Here is an 18,331-nt window from a genome sequence, read left to right on the forward strand (position 1 = left end):
ACAGCATCATCATTTAGGATTTGAAATAGCTCAGCTGGAATTCTATCACCTCCACCAGCTTTGTTTATAGTAATGCTTTCTAAGGCCAACTTGACTTCACACTTCATGATGTCCAGCTCTAGGTGACCATATCATTGTGGTTATCCAGGTCATTAGGGCCTTTTTTTGTATGATTCTTCTGTGCATTCTTGCCACCTCTTCTTAATATTTTCTGCTTCTGTTAGTTCCTTATCATTTCTGTCCTTTGTTGTGCCCATCTTTGCAAGAAATTTGCCCTTGGTATCTCCAATTTTCTTGACGAGGTCTCTAGTCTTTCCCATTCTGTTGTTTTCCTCTATTTCTTTGCATTGACCACTGAGGAAGGCTTTCTTATTTCTCCTTGCTATGCTTTGGAACTCTGCATTCAGTTGGGTATATGTTTCATTTTCTACTTTGCCTTTCGCTTCTCTTATTTTCTCAGCTATTTGTAAAGCCTCCTTAGACAACCACTTAGCCTACTTGCATGTAGGCTTCTTTTGGATGGTTTTGGTCTCTGCCTCCTGTGCAGTGTTATAAACCTCTGTCCATAGTTCTTCAGGCGCTGTGTCTACCAGATCTAATCCCTTGAATCTATTTGTCACTTCCACCCTATAATCATAAGGGATTTGATTTAGGTCATACCTGAATGGACTAGTGGTTTTCCCTACTTTCTTCAATTTTTAAGTCTGAATTTTGCAATAAGGAGCTGATGATCTGAGCTGGTCAAAGCTATGTTTTTTTTTTTCCAGTAGTCATGTGTGGATGTGAGAGTTGGACCATAAACAAAGCTGAGCACTGAAGAATTGATGCTTTTCAACTGTAGTGAAGACTCCTGAGAGTCCCTTGGATTGCAAGGAGGTCAAACCAGTGAGTCCTAAAGGAAATCAGTCCTTTGATTTCCAAATCAGTCCAAAGAATATTCTTTGGAAGGACTGATGCTGAAGCTGAAGCTCCAACACTTTGGCCACCTGATGCAAAGAACTGACTCATTTTGGAAAAGACCCTGATGCTGGGAAAGACTGAAGGCAGGAGGAGAAGGGGACAACAGAGGATGAGATGGTTGGATGCCATCACCGATTCAATGGACATGAGTTTGAGCAAGCTCCGGGAGTTGGTGATAGACAGAGAAGCCTGGAGTGCTGCAGTCCATAGGGTCGTAAAGAGTCAGACATGACTGAACTGAATTGAACTGATTGAGCCACAGTCAGCTCCAGGCCTTGTTTTTGCTGAGTGTATAGAGCTTCTCTATCTTCAGCTGAAAAGAATATAATCAATCTTATTTTGGTATTGACCATCTGGTGACATCCGTGTGTAGAGACGTCACTTGTGTTATTGGAAAAGGGTGCTTCCTATTACCAGTGTGTTCTCTTGACAAAATTCTGTTAGCCTTTTTCCTGCTTCATTTTGTACTCTAACGCCAAACTTGCCTGTTGCTCAAGGTATCTCTTGACTTCCTACTTTTCCAATCTCCTGTGATGAAAGGACATCTTTTTGGTGTGTGTTAGTTTTAGAAGGTCTTGTAGGGCTTCATAGAACTGGTCAACTTCAGCTTCTTTGGCATCAGTGTTTCAGGCATAGACTTGGATTACTGTGATGTTGAATGGTTTGCTTTGGAAATGAACCAAGATCATTCTGTCATTTTTGAGGTTGCACCCAAGTACTGTATTTCAGACTCTTGTTGACTATGAGGGCTACTCCATTTCTTCTAAGGGATTCTTGCCCACAGTAGTAGATATAATGCTCTTAGAATTAAATTTGTCCATTCCTATCCATTTTATTTCACTGATTCCTAAGATGTTGATGTTCATTCTTGCCATCTCCTGCTTGACCACATCCAATTTATCTTGATTCATGGGACAAATATTCCAGGTTCCTATGCAATATTGTTATTTACAGCATCCGACTTTACTTTCACCACTAGATACATTCACAGCTGAGTGTCATTTCCACTTTGGCTCCGCTGCTTCATTCTTTCTGGAGCTGTTTCTCTGGTCTTCCCCAGTAGCATATTGAACACCTTTGAATGTAGGGGGCTCATCTTCTGGTGTCATATCTTTTTTGCCTTTGCATACTGTTCATGGGCAAGAATACTCTCACGGTAAGAATACTGGAGTGGCTTGCCATTCCCACCTCTGGTGGACCACATTTTGTCAGAACTCTTCACTTTGACCTGTCTTGGGTGGTCCTGCATGGTATGACTCATAGCTTCACTGAGTTACGCAAGCCCCGTTGCCATGACAAGGTTGTGATCATTAAGGGACATCCCTACTAGTTATTATAACTGGAAGTTTCTATAAGAGGGTTTAAACTTTGCATTTGATTTCCCTCATAGTTATTGAACTATTCAGATTTCCTCTTTTTCTCCATGTCAGTTTTGGCAAGTTTTTGTTTTTTAGAAAATTGTTCATTATATCCAAACTGTCACATTTACTGGTGTAAGGTTGTTCATAACATTAAAAAAAAAATCTTTCTGATGTTTGTAGGATCTGTGATGTGTCCCCTTTCATACCCGAGACTGACAATTTGTGTTTTTTTTGTCCCCTCTCTTTTTTTTTTTCTCCTTTATTTATTTATTTATTTATTTTTTTCCAGTGGGTTTTGTCATACATTGATATGAATCAGCCGTAGATTTACACGTATTACACTGAATGATCTTGACACCTTGTCAAAACTCACTTGACCAAGGGTATATGGGTTATTTCAGGACTCTCAATTCTGTTCCATTGACCTACATATCTTATTCCAGTTTCTCACTATCTTGATTACTGTTGTTTTGCAGTACGTTTTGAAATTGGAGAGTCCTCCAACACTGCTTTCTTTTCAAGATTGTTTGACTCTTCTGGCTCCCTTTCATTTTGATAGGAATTTTATTATTTTGCCAATTGATGCAAAAAAGAAAGCTAGAATTTTGAAAGGGATTGCATTTAATATGTAGATAAATTTGGGGAATATTGCCATCATAACAATGTTTAGTCTTCTAATCAATAAATATTGGATGTATTTCCAACTTTAGATCTTCTCTTTAATTATTTTTGAGAAAGTTTTGTATTTTTTATTGTACAAGTCTTATATTTCATTCATTAAATTTATTTGTGACCCCATGGACTGTAGCCTGCCAGGCTCCTCTGTCCATGAGATTCTCCAGGCAAGAACATTGGAGTGGGTTGCCATTTCCTTCCCCATGTCCCCTCTCTTTTAAAAAAAAAAAATCTTGATTGGTCTTGCTAAGAGTAATGAATTTACTAATTTCTAGAACAGACTTTTAGTTTTATTATTTTCTCTTTTGGATACTTCATTTATTTCACTGATTTACACTGTTATCTTTATTACATTTTTTCCTTCTACTTTCTTTGGGTTTAATCTGCTGTGCTCTCTTCCCAGTTCTTGAAACAGAAGGTTAAATAATTGATTTTGCACACTCTCTCTTCTTCTTTATATGCATTTGGAGCTAGAAACTTCCTACTAAGCGCTGCTTTTGGTGGTTCACAAGCCCTCCAACTTAACATGTCCACAGTCAAATCCTTAGATGTATTCACGTGGTTCAGGTACTCCCATAGAGTTGGGGGGGAAAAGCAGAAGCAAGAAGTAGATCGCTATGTGGAGTCTGACACCACCCATGTCACCAATGTGGGGTGTCACACTCCCCCACCCCTGACCACCTGCAGCTCCCCTGGCGTTAGTGCTGAAGTCCCACATCCTGGGAACCCCTCCTTCCTGGACAACCTGACCTGGCTAGTCACCTTGCGTTTACATAAATTTAGGTCTCCAGCATTGCAGGCAGATTCTTTATTGTCTGAGCCACCAGGGAAGCCCCAGGAATACATACAAACAATAAATATGCCAATAGGAAGTGAAAATCAGACACCCAGAATTTGGAAGGACCCTGAGGATTCTGGCAGTGGGAGGCTCTGGGGAGGGAGGTGGTCCGCATGTCACTTGTTGCAAGCAGATGGTCTATTTCTGTAACAAAGGGAAACTGGAGGCAAACATGATAAAAATGTAAGAGCCACTATTGTGGGTGGAGGGTACAGCAAGCTGGTTCTGGGATCCTCTGAAAACAGAAGGGAGGGCTTAGAGGAGGTGGCCCTAAGGAAGTTGCTGAACCCCATATACTGAAGAGGGCACCCCAGAGCCATGAAGGAGCGAAGTGTGAACTGGGCTCTCAAAGCTGAGGAGAAGCTACCATTTGCAAAAATGAGCAGCGGGAAAGGACCCAGATCAAACCACAAATAAAGCTGTTAAAAGAGAAAAAAGGAACAGAATAAATAAAATTCATATAGACAGTAAAACATGCCAGAGAGATGTGCCCACAAGAGAATTGAAAACTGCAATGTGATCATTCAAAGTGAGCTTAACAGACTTGAGAAAAGAATACAACATATGAAAAAACAAACAGATCAGAATCATAAGAAGTCAGAAGCGAGGGATTAAAATTTAGGAAAGGGGACTTCCCTGGCAGTTCGGTGGCTAGGACTCTGTGCTTCCACTGCAGGAAGAATTGGATCCCTGGTTGCGGGGCTAAGATCCCACAGACTGTGTGGTGTGGCCAAAACAAAAAACCCACAAACGACTCAGAAAAGAATTATAAATAAAAGAAATTTAGAAACAGAAACTCAGAAGGGAACCATGAATAAAGAAACACGGAAGATAATTCTTTAAGAGAAAGAAGAGATAAGAGTGGAAATATCTAAAAAAATGACGAGGGACTTGCTTGGTCGTCCAGTGGGTAAGACTGCAGACTCCCAGTACAGGCGGCCCGGGTTCCACCCCTGGTCAGGGGGCTGGATCCCACATGCCGCAACTAAAGATCATGCGTGCCACAACGAAGATTGAAGATTCCACATACCACAACTAAGGATATCTGGGCCAGAGTGAGGAAAGCAGGAGAGACTCCATCTTGAAGCTTGTCATCCATCTTAAAGACAGGATGTAAACTGGGCCTGAAGCCTGCCCAAGAGTAAGGAAACTGTTGCCAATGAAAACCAGGTCTCCTGGAGACTTCCCTCCCTACAGACAGCAAACAGAGATTGTAGTTGAGGTCAGGCTGACCCTGTTAGGTTAACCGTGTGGACATCCCCCCTTGATGTATAATCATTGTCTCCCCCCACTTTAACCTTAATTGTTCCTTCTCCTAGCACATACTTATTGTAAAACTCAGTCATATACAACAAAGAGGTTGCTAACATGTAACCAGTCATGTGGGGTGGGGGGTGGTAATAAAACTGGGCCTCTCAGAAACATCAGGGTACTTGTTGGGAACTGATTCCCCTTGGACCCACTGGCGTAATAAACCATACTCCACTATCCTGAGTGTCCTCTGAGGTGTGTTTGAGACTCTGGATTACACAACAATACCTGGTGCGCCCAAATAAATAAAGAAATCATATTTTTAAAATAAGGAAAAGGATCCAAGAAAAAGTGGCAAAAGTGAACAAAGCAAAGACAAGTCATTATATTTATTTCAGGAGGCTCCCAGGAGGAAAACCGAAGGACAAGAATAAAGCATGTGTTTCAAGGACTAAAATTCAAGGAAGTGTTCCTGAAATTAAAAAAAAAAAAAAGATTTGAAAAGCACCATGTACCTGGGAAAATCAATTGATAACAACCAACATGAAGTGTGTTCTTATAAAATTACTGGATTTTAGATAAGACGTTGTTGTTGTTCAGTCATACAGTCGTGTCTGACTCTTTACAACCCCAAGGACTGCAGCAGACCAGGCTTCCCTGTCCTTCGACATTTCCCAGAGTTTGCTCAAACTCACGTCCATTGGGTCGATGATGCGATCCAACCATCTCATCTGTTGCCCCTTCTACTCTTGCCCTCAATCTTTCCTAGCACCAGGGTCTTTTCCAATGAGTCGGTTCTTTGCATCGGGTGGCCAAAGGATTGGAGCTTCAGCTTCAGCATCAGTTCTTCCAATGAACATTCAGAATTGATTTCCTTTAGGGTTGACTGGTTTGACCTCCTTAATATCCAAAGGGCTCTCTAGAGTCTTATCCAGCACCATAGTTTGAAAGCATCAATTCTTCAGTGCTCAGTCTTCTTTATGTTCCAACTCTCCTATCTGTACCTGACTACTGGAAAAACCAGAGATTTGACGATAGGGACCTTTGTCAACAAAGTGATATCTCTGCTTTTTACTGGGCTGTCTAGGTTTGTCATAGCTTTTCTCCCAAGGAGCAAGCATCTTTTAATTTCATGGCTGCAATCACCGTCCACAATGATTTTGGAGCCCAAGAAAAATGAATCTGTCACTGTTTCCATTTTTCCCCCATCTATTTGCCATGAAGTGATGGGACTGAATGCCATGATCTTAGTTTTTTGAATGTTGAATTTCAAGTCAGCTTTTTCAGGCTCCTCTTTCACTTTCATCAAGAGGCTCTTTAGTTTCTCTTTGTTTTCTGACATTAGGGTGGTGTCATTTGCATATCTGAGGTTACTGATATTTCTCCTGGCAATCTTGATTCCAGCTTGAGCTTCATCCAGTCTGGCATTTTGAATGATGTACTCTGCATAAGCAGGGTGACAATATACAGGCTTGACGTACTCCTTTCCTAATTTTGAATCAGTCCATTGCTCCATGTCTGGTTCTGTTACTTCTTGACCTGCATACAGGTTTCTTAGGAGGCAAGTAAAGTGGTCTGGTCTTCTCACCTCTTTAAGAATTTTCCACAGTTCGTTGTGATCCACACAGTCAAAGGCAGTCAATGAAGCAGAAGTAGATGTTTTTCTGGAATTCCCTTGCTTTCTCTATGAAGAAGTAGGTCCCTTAAGTACTGGGTTGCCATCAGACTTGTACAGGCACATTTTATTCCAGAGGAGAGTGGATTCGCTAATGTGTTGGTATTTAAGGTACTCAGGAAAGAAAGGTTTTTTCACGTAAATTGACTTTCAGGTGTAAAGGCTGTGAAGAGTGTCCCCAGTGTGAGGGGATGGGCTCTGCCCTCTGCTACTGTCTCAGTGATGCTGCTGGAGTGACTGGAAACCCTTCAGCTTCATGCTGTATCTCACACCTGATGCAATGATTCATCAAAGTAAAACAAATGCACAAGTAAGATGTAAATTTGTAAATTTTTAGAAGAAACCTTTGTGACTTTAGGTTAGGGAAAAAAATTCTTAGATATGATACCAAACTCAAGATCCAAAAACAAAAGTTGATAAAGAGGATTTGTTGTTCAGTCAGTCAGTCAGTCATGTCCAACTCTTTACAGCCCCATGGACTGCAGCATGCCAGGCTTCCCTATCCTTTATCATTTCTTGGAGTTTGCTCAAACTCATTTCCATTGAGTCAGTGATTCCATCCAACCCTCTCATCCTCTGTCGCCCCCTTCTCCTCTTGCCCTCAGTCTTTCCAGCATCAAGGTCTTTTCCAGTGAGTTGGCTCTTCACATCAGGTGGCTGAAGTATTGGAGCTTTAGCTTCAGCATCAGTCCTTCCAATGAATATTCAGGACTGATTTTCTTTGGGATTGACTGGTTTGATTTTCTTGCAGTGCAAGGGACTCTCAAGAGTCCTCTCCAACACCACAGCTCAAAAGCATCAATTCATAGGCGTTCAGCCTTCTTTACGTCCAACTCTCACATGGCCACTGGAAAAGCCATCAGTTCAGTTCAGTTCAGTCGCTCAGTCATGTCTGACTCTTCGCAACCCCATGAATCACAGCACGCCAGGCCTCCCTGTCCATCACCAACTCCCGGAGTCCACCCAAACCCATGTCCATCGAGTTGGTGATGCCATCCAACCATCTCATCCTCTGTCGTCCCCTTCTCCTCCTGCCCTCAATCTTTCCCAGCATCAGGGTCTTTTCAAATGAATCAGTTCTTCGCATCATCAGGTGGCCCAAGTTTTGGAGTTTCAGCTTCAACATCAGTCCTTCCAATGAACACCCAGGACTGATCTCCTTTAGGATGGACTGGTTGGGTCTCCTTTCAGTCCAAGGGACTCTCAAGAGTCTTCTCCAATACCACAGTTCAAAAGCATCAATTCTTCGATACTCAGCTTTCTTCACAGTCCAAGTCTCACATCCATACATGACCACTGGAAAAACCATAGCCTTGACTAGACAGACCTTTGTTGGCAAAGTAATGTCTCTGCTTTTTAATATGCTGTCTAGGTTGGTCATAACTTTCCTTCCAAGGAGCAAGTGTCTTTTAATTTCATGGCTGCAATCACCATCTGCAGTGATTTTGGAGTCCAGAAAAATAGTTAGCCACTGTTTCCACTGTTTCCCCATCTATTTGCCATGAAGTGATGGGAACGGATGCCATGATCTTAGTTTTCTGAATGTTGAGCTTTAAGGAAACTTTTTTCTTTCAATTTCATCAAGAGGCTCTTTATTTCTTCTTCACTTTCTGCCATAAGGGTGGTGTCATCTGTATATTTGAGGTTATTGACATTTCTCCCGGCAATCTTGATTCCAGCTTGTGCTTCTTCCAGCCCAGCGTTTCTCATGATGGACTCTGCATATAAATTAAGTAAGCAGGGTGACAACATACAGCCTTGACATACTCCTTTTCCTAGTTGGAACCAGTCTGTTGTTCCATGTCCAGTTCTAACTGTTGCTTCCTGACCTGCATACAGATTTCTCGCGAGGCAGATCAGGTGGTCTGATAATCCCATCTCTTTAAGAATTTTCCACAGTTTAAAAAAAAAAAAGAATTTTCCACAGTTTAATATGATCCACACAGTCAAAGGCTTTGGCATAGTCAATAAAGCAGAAATAGATGTTTTTCGGGAACTCTCTTGCTTTTTCCATGATCCAGCGGATGTTGGCAATTTGATCTCTGGTTCCTCTGCCTTTCCTAAAACCAGCTTGAACATCTGGAAGTTCACGGTTCATGTATTGCTGAAGCTTGGCTTGGAGAATTTTGAGCATTACTTTACTAGCGTGTGAGATGAGTGCAATTGTGCGGTAGTTTGAGCATTCTTTGGGATTGCCTTTCTTTGGGATTGAAATGAAAACTGCCCTTTTCCAGTCTTGTGGCCACTGCTGAGTTTTCCAAATTTGCTGGCATATTGAGTGATGCACTTTCACAGCATCATCTTTCAGCATTTGAGACAGCTCAACTGGAATTCCATCATATCCACTAGCTTTGTAGTGATGCTTCCTAAGGCCCACTTGACTTCACATTCTAGGATGTCAGGCTCTAGGTGAGTGATCACACCATCGTGATTATCTGGATCATGAAGATCTTTTTTGTACAGTTCTTCTGTGTATTCTTGCCACCTCTTCTTAACATCTTCTGCTTCTGTTAGGTCCCTACCATTTCTGTCCTTTATTGAGCCCATCTTTGCATGAAATGTTACCTTGGTATCTCTAATTTTCTTGAAGAGATCTCTAGTCTTTCCCATTCTATTGTTTTCCTTTATTTCTTTGCACTGATGGCTGAGGAAGGCTTTCTTATCTCTCCTTGCTATTCTTTGGAACTCTGCATTCAAATGGGTATATCTTTCCTTTTCTCCTTTGCTTTTTCCTTCCCTTCGTTTCACAGCTATTTGTAAGGCCTCCTCAGACAGCCATTTTGCTTTTTTGAATTTCTTTCTCTTCGGGATGGTCTTGATTCCTGTCTCCTGTACAATGTCATGAACCTCCATCCATAGTTCATCAGGCACTCTGTCTATCAGATTTAGCCCCTTAAATTTATTTCTCACTTCCATTGTATAAGGGATTTGATTTAGGTCATACCTGAATGGTCTAGTGGTTTTCTCTATTTTCTTCAATTTCAGTCTGAATTTGGCAATAAGGAGTTCATGATCTGAGCCACAGTCAGCTCCTGCTCTTGTTTTTGCTGACTGTATAGATCTTCCCCATCTTTGGCTGCAAAGAATATAATCAATCTGATTTCGATGCTGACCATCTGGTGATGTCCATGTGTAGAGTCTTCTCTTGTGTTGTTGGAAGAGGGTGTTTGCTATGACCAGTGCATTCTCTTGGCAGAACTCTATTAGCCTTTGCCCTGCTTCACTGTGTACTCCAAGGCCAAATTTGCCTGTTACTCCAGGTGCTTCTTGACTTCCTACTTTTGCATTCCAGTCTCCTATAATGAAAAGGACATCTTTTTGGGGTGTTAGTTCTAGAAGGTCTTGTAGGTCTTCATATAACTGTTCAACTTCAGCTTCTTCAGTGTTACTGGTTGGGACATAGACTTGGATTACTGTGATATTGAATGGTTTGCCTTGGAAATGAAGAGAGATCATTTTGTCATTTTTGAGATCACATCCAAGTATTGCATTTTGGACTCTTTTGTTGACTATGGTGGCTACTCCATTTCTTCTAAGGGATTCCTGCCCACAGTAGTAGATATAATGGTCATCTGAGTTAAATTCCCCCATTCCAGTATATTTTAATTCACTGATTCCTAGAGTGTCAATGTTCACTCTTGTCATCTCCTGTTTGACCTCTTCCAATTTGCCTTGATTCATGGACCTAACATTCCAGGTTCCTATGCAATATTGCTCTTTACAGCATCGGACCTTGCTTCTATCACCAGTCCCATCCACAACTGGGTGTTGTTTTTGCTTTGGCTCCATCCCTTCATTCTTTCTGGAGTTATTTCTCCACTGATCTCCAGTAGCATATTGGGTACCTACCGACCTGGGGAGTTCATCTTTCAGTGTCCTATCTTTTTCCCTTTTCATGAAAAGCCATAGCTTTGACTATATGGACTTTTGTCGGCAAAGTAATGTCTCTACTTTTTAATGTGTTGTCTAGGTTTGTCATAGCTTCTTTTCCAAGAAGCAAGCGTCTTTTAACTGTGTGGCTGCAGTCACCATCTGCAGTGATTTTGGAGCCCAAGAAAATAAAATCTCTCACTGTTTCCATTGCTTTCACATCTATCTGCCCTGCAGTGATGGGACCAGATGCCATGATTTTTGTGTTTTGAGTGTTGAGTTTTAAGCCAGCTTTTTCACTCTCTTTCACCTTCATCAAGGGGCTCTTTAGTTCCTCTTCGCTTTCGGCCATAAGGGCAGTGTCATTTGCATATCCAGGCAATCTTGATTCCAGCTTGTGCTTCATCCAGTCCAGCATTTCGCATGATGTACGAAATCAAACCAGTCAATCCTAAAGGAAATCAGTCCTGAATATTCATTGGATGGACTGATGCTGAAGCTGAATCTCCAATTTTTGGCCACCTGATGCAAAGAACTGAATCACTGGAAAAGACCCTGATGCTGGGAAAGATTGAAGGCAGGAGGAGAAGGGGCAACAGACAAACTGAACTGAACTCTGCATATAAGTTTAATAAGCAGGGTGAAAATATACAGCCTTGATGTACTTCTTTCCCAATTACTCAAAGTTTAAAAATTTTTCTTTATGAGATGACAGTGTGAAGAGATTGAGACAAGCCACAGACCAGGGAAATTTTTTGCAAATCTGACAAGAAACTGCTATCAGAGTATATAAATAACACTCAAAACTCCATAAAAACCTGATTTTTAAAAATAGACAAAAACCTGAAAATACTTTTCACTAAAAACATACATGGAGGGCAAATAAGCTCCAAGCTGTCAGTCGTTGGAAACACGAGTCAGTGAGACACTGTCACACATTTCTCAGGATGCCTCTCCATCGAGTAAACAAGGAAACCTGACATTACCCGCAGCTGGAAGGGGTGCAGCAGCCAGACACCCAGACGTCATGGGGGAGAACATAAAATTGAAAAGAAACTGACACTGTGGCCTGGCAACTCCCCTCCTAGACACTAAGCCATGCATGATGAGAACGCAGGCTCACCCAGAAATCTGCTGGGGACCTGTGCCAAACTCAGCGTCCTTTGAAGGTGGGCTGCATGAACACGCCCCCAGGGGGTGGGGGCCGTGGGGGAGGGGAAGCGGAATGTGGGCTTTGGAGCCCTGGCATCCAGGTGGGCGGTGGGGTGATTCAGGTCAGTCTTCAAGGTAGAGCCAACAGGCCTTACTGACGACTTAGTTGTGCGACTGGAGGAAAGGAGTCAGGACGGGGCCACGCTTGTGGCTGGTGCTCAGGCGGTGGTGCTGGGCACAGTCCCAGCTCTCAGGTCTGGGAGCCCATGGGCAGCCACTCTCTGTGGGGGGGCAGTGGGGTGGGGGTGGGGTGTGCGACTGGGTCTCCCTGGGCTCCCGAACACTGCTTTATTCCCTGAGGCCTCACAGTTTTATCATTGCTAGCCTTTCCAAGGTGGCTCTTAGATAAGCTTTTGTGGAAATTTCAATTTATTTGCAGATAGTTCTTGAAGAAAATTAAATGCTCATTCAATCAACAAACATCTAAGGGAGCCCATTCTGGGCACTGAGATTATTTTGCAACCCCCCTTCTTACGGGGCTATTTCCCAGAGGCTGAAAGAGTTGTGAGCAAACCCTGGAGGGGCCCAGCCCAGGGTGGCTCAGTGGAGCTGAGGGGAAGGGCAGGTGGTGGGGGCCACAGCTGGGCAGAGCCTATGCCTGGGTTTCCTCCAGGGGTTCTCGCTCTGCGCTGGCTCCTTAAAATCACCTGTAGACCCCTTCCCGCTTCCCCACGGCCACCCACCTGGCTGGAGGGTGCTAACCCTCCCTCCACCCCACAACCTAGGGCTGCCAGGTCCCCAGCCAGAACCAAAGAGCAGACAGGAGAGAAAGGGAAGGAGGGGGCAGGTGGGCCAGCTCCACGAGGGGTTGGCCTGACAACAGGAGGGTGTCCCAGCACGTTCCTCCCTGGAGGCTGATGATTGAGAATCATCAAGAGCTGGCCCTCATGCCAGACCCTGTAGTCCAGTCCATTTCCCCCTGCCCACTGCCTTCTCAGCCCCAGTTCTCAGGGTGGACATGGAGGCCTGGGATCACACAGTGCATGAGGGCAGGTGAGGCTTGTGCCTAGGGGATGCTCCGCACACTCATGCACGCTCACAGGTGCATGCACACATGTGCACATCTCACATGCCTGCAAGGTGGCCTGGACCCAGGTGTGCCGAGCTTTCTGAGGTTGGCACTGCCGCCCAGCCCTGCAGTCAGCCTGGCCAGCCTGGGGCTGCCACTCCCAGCTGGCTGCCCGGGCCCTGCACGCACCCCCCTGTCAGGCTCACCGGTTAATCTCTGACTTGCAGATGAGCTCAAAGTTGTACTCCTTGGCCTTGGTGGGCTGAAAGATCACATCGAGCTGCAGTGTTTCCAGTGGCAGGATTGTCCCGAACCCGTCGTTGGGCTGGATGTCCACAAACTGGTAAAAGGAAGACCACGGATGGCAAAGCGAAAATGTGATGATCTGCTGGGGAGTGCCATGGGGAGCAACATGGACAGGCATGTGGCAGAGCACAAATGAATGTGTGTCTGGTGACACGTTTGTAAATGTGTTACGCCGGTGTGAGTCTGTCTCTGTGTATGTGATCATGTGTGCAAGTGAGTACATGTGAGAGGGTGGTGTGTTTGTGTGTGTCTGCATGCATGTGAGCACAGGTATGTATGTGAATGTGTGTATGCATGTGAGCACAGGTATGTGTATCTATGTGTGTATGAGTGTGTGTGCATGCATGTGAGCACAGGTGTATGTGTGTATGAGTGTGTACATGCATGTGAGCACAGGTGTATGTGAGTATGTGTGTGTGCATGTGAGCACAGGTGTATGAGTGTGTACATGCATGTGAGCACAGGTGTATGTGAGTAGATGAATGTGTGTGCATGCATGTGTGCACAGGTGAGTATGTGAACGTGTCTGCATACACGGGGGTAGACAATGGGTCTCTGGTGGGGCAGCCCGGAGGACTGAGGGAAACCGGGCCTGGGCCTCTCTTGGCTGCCCTGCAGGGTCAGTCAGGCGAGAGTCTCAGGAGGGAGGTAGGGGAGAGAACTCTGGGTGCTGTGCGTGCAGCAGGTGGAGAGAGCTCGAGAGGGGCAGGGTGAGGTGGGGACAGTCAGAGACCCTGGCTGAGGTGCCTGGGAGTGAGCATGGAGTCTGCAGGTGGGTGAGGCCTGGCCAGGCACCAGGACTCAGGGTAGCAGCCCCTCGTCCCTCACTGCCCAGTACCTCCCACTTTGACCACATGAGCGAGGCACCTTGGGGAGTCCGACGAACCCAAACTCCTGGGGCAGGAGGGAATGATTGCAGAGGCTGATTTGGGTCCTGATGGCCTCGTAGATGGTACAGTAGCCAAAGTCCAGACCCGCGGGGCTGAGCTCCAGGTCCGAGGTGGTGACTACAGCATGGACAGTAAACCCCACCGGTTTGATCTGAAGTGCAGAGGGCAGGGCCATTCGGTCATTGCGGTCAGTTAGGGAAGTGTCTCCAAAACTGAGAAGAGCACCAGTCCTGCTGTGAGCTGGCACTGACTCTGCACCTTTCATGGACACACCTGCTTCCTGTTGGCCTCAGCATGGCACGGGCAGCACAGGTGGGCAGGGGGCAGGAGGGTACGTGTGCACACACATGTGCATCTGCATGTCGGTGCATTGTGTGCGCACACGATGACATGTGTACCCAGGATGTGCACACCCTGGACACCTGGGTCTGAATTGTACGAATGTGAGGGTCTGGGTGCCCCGGGGACAGCCCTGCCCATCCAGGAGGGCACTGGGGCCTCTCTGATCCACAAGCCCCTCCCTCTGTCTCCCCTGTGCAGGGGGCCAATGAGGATGGGCTCCAAGAGCCAGGGCAGAACAGCTTTGCTCCCCCAGGGTGCCTGGCATCCAGATGAGCCCCACACAGACCTGGTCAGCCACCCGGATAGTCATCGGGGCCTCCAGAACCCTGGTCTCCTTGTCAAAATACTTCCCTGCGTCTTCTGGGAGGGAGTGTCTGCAAGAGACAGGGGGCACTTGAATGTTCTTTTCTTCTTTATATTTGAGAAATGACAAAAGGCTCAACTGTGAGGGTGCTAGAGCCACAGGGTACACACAAGGTCAGAAATACAGGAGCCTGGGGCTGGCTTCCTGCTGTGACTCAGGAACCCCCACCACCAGGGAGGAGCGGACCCCCGCTGGGCACATCACCTGGGCAGGAACTTGAGCTGCACCGAGTAGGATGACAGCGCCTGGATGTAGCCAGTCTCAGGCAGGAGCTCCATGTGGCCCCGCAGTTCCTTGCACACCTCGAACTTTAGGCGCAACGCGGCCTTCGACCTGCAGCATCCAAGGGAGGGCCGGACAACGACTTGAGGTCAGTCCTTGCCCCACAGGGCTCAGCACACCCGCTCCAGGCACAGCCCTGCTGGGCACAGCCCCCACTTTCTACCCCCACTGTCAGAGAGGCTTCAGAGCCCTGCTCACAGGGGCAGGTTTTCCTGAAATGACATTGGCTGAGGGATCCTTACAAATAAAAACATCACAACTGAAAGTCACCCCGGTCGGTTCTCAGAACCTGAGTGTTTTCTGGGAAGCGCCTCACAGGCCAGGGGTCAGGAGAGGGGGCCCTGTTCCTCCTAGAGTTCTGCCCTTCCACGCTCAGGCACAGGCCCTCTTGCAGGATGCTTGGGAGGCCCCAGGTGGCCAGGCCTTGGTCAGTGACGGCAGCTTCCCCAATTTTTGTCCTTGCTTTCAACTCAGGACCCGCTAGAGCAAGCCAGGTGTGCCCCCAGTCAACCATGTGGGGTGTCCCATCCTAGCCAGCCCCCAGGCCACAGCCCCATCAGGACAGCCCCTCCCCACCTGCTCTCTAGTCTCCAGAAAGAGAGGCAGTGTGTGAGCTGCCCCAGGCCTGTAGAGGAGACCACCCCCGGGGGCCACCAGGGACCCCAGGCCATGGTCCAGAGCCTCTCAGGCCTCCTGGTGTCTCCTTAACTGCCCGGGATGATTCTCACAGCCCCTCTGCATGGGGAACCCAGGGCCGATCGGGACCGTGAGTGACCCATGGGCTCCTGAGATCACAAAGGAAGGTCTCTCTTCTCTCAACTTTGACCTCTGGCCCCAGTGTCACCCAGCACTGGATGTCCCCTACCATGCAAGGTGTTCAGACTGGGCCCTCCCACCCTGGTTTCTGCTGTGGCGGGGCTCCCCTCAGGCAACTACAACCAGGGTCTTTGTGAACTCACTCCCTTGCTACCCCTGTACCCATAAAACTGGTAATAACATTGAATTCTAAAATCATTCAACAAACCTAAGAGGTCGAGTGTGTGCCTCAGAGGACAGGCTGAGAAAGCACAGCTCCCGTGCTCCCTGTCCCCCCACCCTCCCCAGGGGTGGACACACTTTGCACTGAGGTAAACTGACCAGACCCCGTTAAACCCTGGTTTCCCGAACAATCCATCTGAACTCTGCTCCGAGACCCCAGCCCCCGGGAAAAGCAGGTCCCCCGATGTTTGCAGCACTGACATCTGGGGACCCAGCAGCTGGCAGGTGCCAGCCCAATTGCACCCAGGCTGACATCGCCCCTACCTCCGGAGAGAAGCGGGACCCTGGGTGCAGCAGCCGGCCAAGTACACAGCTGTGTTTGGTTAGTGAAGATCCACTAAGCTCTAACTGTTGGGCTTGCCTCTTTTTTCCACTTAATTGAACTTCAGTAGAAAAAAAAAAGGGAGAGTAAAAAAGAAATGACAACCGTGGTGTCTGGACACCCTTGCAAAATTCTGTGAATGAAACATGCTTCTTTTCTTGGAACTCCACCTATGTTCCTTCAGAGGACCAGCCCCCTCTCCTGTCTGTGTCTGCGAGGGGCTTGACCTGGCATGCGGGGTGCTGACCTCCCACAGACAGGGGTGATGACACCGATTTATCCTCATGGTCCTGGAAGTCAGGCCCAGACACCATGTCCCAGGGCTGAAACCCAGCTGCAGGCAGGTCTGGTTCCCCTGGAGGCTCCACAGAGAACGCTCTCCTGGCTTTTCCGGTTTCTGGGGATGCCACGTCCCTTGGTTTGTAGCCTCTCTTCCGTTTTCAAGGCCAGCAGCCCGGCACCTGTCAGCGTCTGTCTGACACTGACCCTCGGGCTTCCATCCTATGACGGCCCTGGGGTTCCAGTGGGCTCTCAGGGCAACTCCTGGAGACCCTTACCTTGAGGTCTCGGATCTCACCCCGCCAGGGCTCACCGTGTGTGGACGAGGATCGAGTCCTGGTACAGCCGGTCGTACATGCAGATCTTCAGGTCCACGTTGGGCTTTGGCACCCAGACAGGCACGTCGATAGCCACGCCAATGACTTTGAAATATAACTGAATTTGAACATGAAAATCCAACAACATGCATGTTCATCAGCAGAGCAGGCGGTGCTTGTGAGAGCTAACACAGAACTCAGCAGCATGGTCTGTAATTCTTACAAGTACCACATGCCCAGTCGTGTATGACTCTGTGCGACCCCAAGGACTGTAGCTCGCCAGGCTCCTTTGTCTATGGGATCTTCTCCAGGCAAGAATACTGGAGTGGTTTGCCATGCCCTTCCCCAGGGGATCTTCTGAACCTAGGGATAGAACCTGTCTTTTGCATCTCCTGCATTGGCAGGTGGGTTTTTTACCACTAGCGCTACCTGGGAAGCCCCAGCTCTTACAAGTATTGGAAGGTTAATAATTAACTTGTCCATTGGGACTTCCCTGGTGGTCCAGTGGCAAGACTATGCACTCCCAATGTGGGGGATCCTGGTTGGATCCCTGGTCAGAGAACTAGATCTCACATGCCACAGTTAAGACCTGTTGCAGCCAAATAAATATTAAAAAAATTACACTGGCCATGTTTTTGAGATCTATGGCAGTTTTCACATTAGATAATTTTTTCTAATGGGCAGAGCTCTATTTATTTTTTGGTCGTGCTTTGTGGCATGTGGGGTCTTAGTTCCCTGACCAGGAACTGAACATTGGCAGTGAGAGCTCAGCATCCTAGCCACTGAACCTAACCACTGAGCATCCTAACCAGGGAAGTCCTTCACATCATATAATTTTTTTAAAAACTCTTTATAGTATTTGTTACAATATTGCTTCTGTTTTACGTTTTGTTTTGTTCTGTTTTTTGGTCACGAGGCATGTGAGATCTTAGTTTCTCGATAAAGGATCAAACCCCACATTCCCTGAATTGGAAGGTGGATTCTTAACCACTGGACCACCAGGGAGGTCCCCACATCATATAATTTAAATAATCCTGTTTATTTTCAAAATTTTTAAACATGAGAAGGTAGACTGGTACAATGGGTTTTCACAATAACATGTCACGTAGCTTCCTAAATATCCACATTTTTAGCAGTTTAGAAAAACCCTTTTGCTACAGAATCGTGTGTCACACAGCCAACACAGATGGAAGGCCAGGTTTCTCAAGGGCCCAGACACAGAGGTGCTTCTCCCTGCAGTCAGACCCCAAGTCCTGGTCTCACAGTTGGGCTTTGTGGGTATCCTGCCAGGTGAGTGTGTGCACAGCAGCACCCCCAGGGTGGCACCAGGGACTACCAAC

General features: G+C 46.6%; 1 protein-coding gene across 1 annotated transcript in view; it reads right to left on the reverse strand.

The window, feature by feature from the left end:
• CFAP74 (cilia and flagella associated protein 74) overlaps positions 1–18,331 on the reverse strand; it is a 98,595-nt gene that overhangs the window by 11,167 nt on the left and 69,097 nt on the right. Inside the window, exons 22-26 of the mRNA XM_043486123.1 lie at positions 16,988–17,109; positions 14,958–15,086; positions 14,676–14,763; positions 14,025–14,198; positions 13,058–13,191 (exon numbers count right to left, since the gene is read on the reverse strand). Coding sequence (XP_043342058.1) covers positions 13,058–13,191; positions 14,025–14,198; positions 14,676–14,763; positions 14,958–15,086; positions 16,988–17,109 — 647 coding nt within the window. The remainder of the gene's footprint in view (positions 1–13,057; positions 13,192–14,024; positions 14,199–14,675; positions 14,764–14,957; positions 15,087–16,987; positions 17,110–18,331) is intronic.

The sequence above is a fragment of the Cervus canadensis genome, chromosome 13 (assembly GCF_019320065.1).
Source record: "Cervus canadensis isolate Bull #8, Minnesota chromosome 13, ASM1932006v1, whole genome shotgun sequence".
In the NCBI taxonomy this organism is placed as follows: domain Eukaryota; kingdom Metazoa; phylum Chordata; class Mammalia; order Artiodactyla; family Cervidae; genus Cervus; species Cervus canadensis.